This window comes from Pteropus vampyrus, unplaced genomic scaffold (assembly GCF_000151845.1).
Source record: "Pteropus vampyrus isolate Shadow unplaced genomic scaffold, Pvam_2.0 Scaffold245, whole genome shotgun sequence".
Lineage (NCBI taxonomy): Eukaryota > Metazoa > Chordata > Mammalia > Chiroptera > Pteropodidae > Pteropus > Pteropus vampyrus.
Genome location: NW_011889026.1, coordinates 103,202 through 107,246, shown reverse-complemented (window position 1 = coordinate 107,246; position 4,045 = coordinate 103,202). Strand labels below are relative to the sequence as shown.

General features: G+C 60.3%; 1 protein-coding gene across 1 annotated transcript in view; it reads right to left on the bottom strand.

Moving 5' to 3' along the window:
* The window catches only part of ACSBG1 (acyl-CoA synthetase bubblegum family member 1), a 39,542-nt gene that overhangs the window by 3,339 nt on the left and 32,158 nt on the right, over window positions 1–4,045 (bottom strand). The window contains 3 exon segments of the mRNA XM_023520031.1: window positions 1,373–1,639; window positions 2,262–2,391; window positions 2,394–2,491. Of these exon segments, the coding sequence (XP_023375799.1) occupies window positions 1,373–1,639; window positions 2,262–2,391; window positions 2,394–2,491 (495 nt within the window).

Genomic DNA, 4,045 nt, shown 5'->3' with positions numbered 1-4,045 from the left:
CTGAGCCTGGAGCGGGCCTCGGCCGGCACCCCTGGCACGAGCCGCAGCAGCACTGTGGGACACTCAGGGAGGCCCAGAGGAGCAGCATCCCCGGAAGCCTTCACTCCTGCTGGGGGTGGCACTCCCAGAGGAGAAACACTCACCCGGGGCTCCCCCACCCCGCTCATCCCCCAAGACTCGCCCGCTCACACGTCCCGGCCGCCAGGCCTCAGCGGACCTCCTACCTCACCCCTCAGGTCCCCATGTCGCCCCTCCCAGCCTCTGCTGAGTGACCACCACCCGTCGCCTACAGAGCACTGACCACATGTGGGCACCGTGCCAAGTGCTGTGCGCATGGTAAGTCATTCAACCCTCACCACAGGCCTGTGACACGGCATCCTTCTTGTTTTACAGATAAGGGGCCCAAGGCACAGAGAGGTCAAGGGGCTTGTCCAGGGTCACGGGGCTGAGCTAAGGGTAGTGCGGTCCCGCAGTCCGTGCGCCTCCCCACCTTGCTGGAGGCCTGTCAGCTTGCTCACTCCTTCCCGCCGGGACACCCTCCCCTTCGCCCTGTCAACAGATGGCCTATTCTTCAGGACCGGCTCGGCCACTTCCTTCACGAAGCGTGTCCAGCTCTGCCCGGCCACACCCGCTCTGCCTCCTCCGAGCCATGCTCACAGTGCCCGTCCCCCGGTCTACTCTTCCATTCAAATTTGCACTGGGTGTGTCTGGGCCCTCGACGCTCTTTGAATGACGGCTCATGGCCAGGCCAGGTGGTGATACGCGGCCATTGGATAAACACTCCGTGAGTGATTTCAGCTGGATTGTGCTCCGGTCCCCAGTTCTGCCTAACTCCATGGACGTGAGTGGGTCCCGTTCCGTGCACAGGTCCTGTGTTGACATGAGGTACAGAACAGGACGAGCCAGTCCGTGGCTGCAAGGAGCCCACATTATAGGGGGCAGTGTGACAGGGAGGCACCTGGCCGGTGGCCGTCACGTCCGCTTGGGCAAGGCCAGCAAAGCCCCCTTCCTACAGACGAGCCCCCGGCTTCTTTCTCTGGGAAAGCCAAATTCTTCAGGAGGAATTTCTCTGAGGTCTCGTGTTTTATTTTGAATCCTGTATCCAATCTGTGTTCTACTCTACATCATATCTGTGTTTGCATATAAAAACGTACTATTTATGCCTCCGATATTTGGGGGAGACTGCCTCGTGTCTCTAGGGAGTCCAAATCCCAGCTCCCCCATTTACCACTGGGTGACTCTGGACAAGCTGCTTAACCTCTCTGGACATCGTCATCGTAAGTCAGGGTGACAGCAGTATCTACCCCACAGGAGACGAGACCAAAGCGACGTCTCTCGAGGTGGTGGCACCCAGGGGCCCACTGCTCATGGCGCGTGTAAACGGTGGCGGCGGTGTCCCGTGTGCCCGCTGCAACGCGCACCTTTGAGACGCCCGGTGACGTAGAGAAAGCCGTCGGCGTCCAGGCGGCCGATGTCACCGGTGTGCAGCCAGCCGTCAGCGTCGATGGCCTCGCGCGTCTCGTCCTCCTTGTTCAGGTAACCCATGAAGATGTCACGGCCCCACAGGCAGATCTTGCCGGTGCCATCTGCGTCCTGGTTCGTCAGCTTCACCTGGCAGCCGGGCACTAACTTGCCAGAGCTGGGGGGAGGGGGCCCGAGGAATGGTTGGAAGGAGCTGGTTCCTCCAAGCCCCCGCGCAGCGCCCGCCAGGAGACCTGGGGTCTCTAACCTCTCTGTCTTCACTGATGGGCAGAAGGTGTTCCCTCCCAGGAATTTGGTATTTTAACAGGGACCTAGTGCTCAATTCAGGGCCCATGAAAGGTTCTAGGGTGAATGAACGAATGAATGAATGAAATCCTAATGAATGAAAACTCGAAGCACTGGGATAGGCGGGCAGAGACAGGAGGTACTGATTCTGCGACTCGCCCCCTCGACTGACCGGCCTCCCTGCCCCCCGCAGGGCTGGCTCTGGCCCCCAACTCCCACCCCAAGTGGAGTCTGAGCCATCGGCAATGCTGGGATGCCCTCTAACACACCTCCATCCTGGATGGGGACAAAGGGAGACTCTCCAACAGAACTCTGTCCAGGGGTCCCGGGGCCGTTATGCTGCCTTCAACCACAGACTCGGGTGACACCGGCAGAGACCGCCTCCGTGAGACTGAGGCCTGGCCGGGGAACTAGGCCCAAGACGGAACTGCTGGCATTCGGGGACCCATTCAGCAGGTGGGCACCAAGGGGCACGGGCAAGGGTGGGGCCATACCTGTACAGCCGGTAGTTGTTGGGGCTGGATACGAAGTGGGAGCCCGAGGCCTCGCTGAGGCCGTAGCCTGAGTACAAGCGGAGGTTGAGGCCCAGGAAGAAGCGCTCAGCCTCCACAGTCATGGGGCAGTTCCATAGAAGCACAACCGGCACCTGGCAAAGCCCAGCGCCTGGCGGACCTTGGCCAGCACCAGGTAATCCACCAGCCTGGCTTTGACGGGCTTCCGGTCACTGGCGAGAGAGGAAGAATGGGCTACAGAAGGACAAGGACACGCGCGTACCACACTTGCGCGAAAGGGTGGGCGCGCACTGGCCTGGCCAGTTATCTGTTCCGACTGGTTGGTGCCAATGCTGGACCCATTTCTAAATCTTTTGAAAACTGGTGCCGGCTATGAACGTGCATGTGCACACGGTGTGCGTGCGTGTAGTTGTGTGCAAACACGTCCCGAGCCAGGAAGTGAGACCAGCAGATTCGGCTATATACAGACACACAGGCGACAACACAGATGCACGCAAGTTTGCACACACAGTAATACGCACGTGCAGAAACTTGAAACACATGTGCATGCACACGCATGGACACACGTGAGCCCGTATGGAGCCCGTGACTGGGTCAGCCATATCCGTTCACTTTTCAGGTCCGTGCCAGAGAGGTGTGGGTGCAGACACGTGTACACGTCTCAGGAGGCACGATGCGGTTTCAGACACGAGTTGTGGAAAATAATTCCAAATCGGAACAGGCCAGATTGATGTCACTCCCACGGCACTGTGTGGGAGTTTAAAAGGCAACCAAGGCCGCCAGAGATGCACGTGGCCACTCGGGAAAGGCTGGGAAAGCCACATCTCCGGGGCCCCTTCTCAGCCACCCAACACTGAGGTCAGGGGCCGCTACGTGGTGATGAATGCCCCTTGGAGGGAGCAAGTCAGTCCTTAGTTAGAGCCCAAGGACGGTGACTCCTGTGGGGGCTGGGAAGAGGACCGGGTCTCAAGCGCAGCCATCGTTGGGGCCTCTGCACAGGGTCCTCAGAGCTGACAGGCCGGTCGGGCTGGGACGAGCTGGCCTAGTGGATCCCCGGTTATGTACTAGGGTTGGGACCCAGCCCTGCTGCTTCCCCAGGCCTCCCGCCCTCCGCACCTGCCCAGGCAGGTGAGGTTCTGCTCCAGCATCACCGACATGGCCCACAGCAGCATCCTGCGCCGGATGAAGCCCGACCTGGCCATCACCTCCTGGATGCGCTCCATGATCTTCTCCCACATCCGAGGCACCGCGAGGTATATCGTAGGCTCCACTTCCCGCAGCGTGTCCACAATGCTCCCCTGCTCACCGCCAGAGAGACACAGGCCTGCTGGTCCAGGGCCAGCCAGGGGCCGGCGGCCCTGTCACCAGTCAGCGCGCACACGACGCGGCATCCTGCACACAGGTGCGCGGACGGAAGCACACGCACCTCGGCACACACTGTTGGCTGCGACCCAACAGCCATCTGCTCTCTGCTTCTCTGTCCACAGAACCCTGACGCCATTCAGATGCTTCAGAAGCACCTCAGTCCCCAGTCCCGGGTGGCGACCCCTCCTCGGTCTAACTTAACCGTGATATCCTGTCCCCCTGAGCAGTGACTGGCTTAGGAGTGAACATGTGACCCCACTTGGGCCACTGAGAGGCCACGTGGGGGAAAGTGGGCTGTGGGGGAGCATCTGGAAAGTTCTAGTTAGAATAAGAGCCCAAAGAACAGGCGTAGTTGATAAGAGGGGTCGGAGGGCAGGGTGGTGGCCAGCTGTGGTGTTACT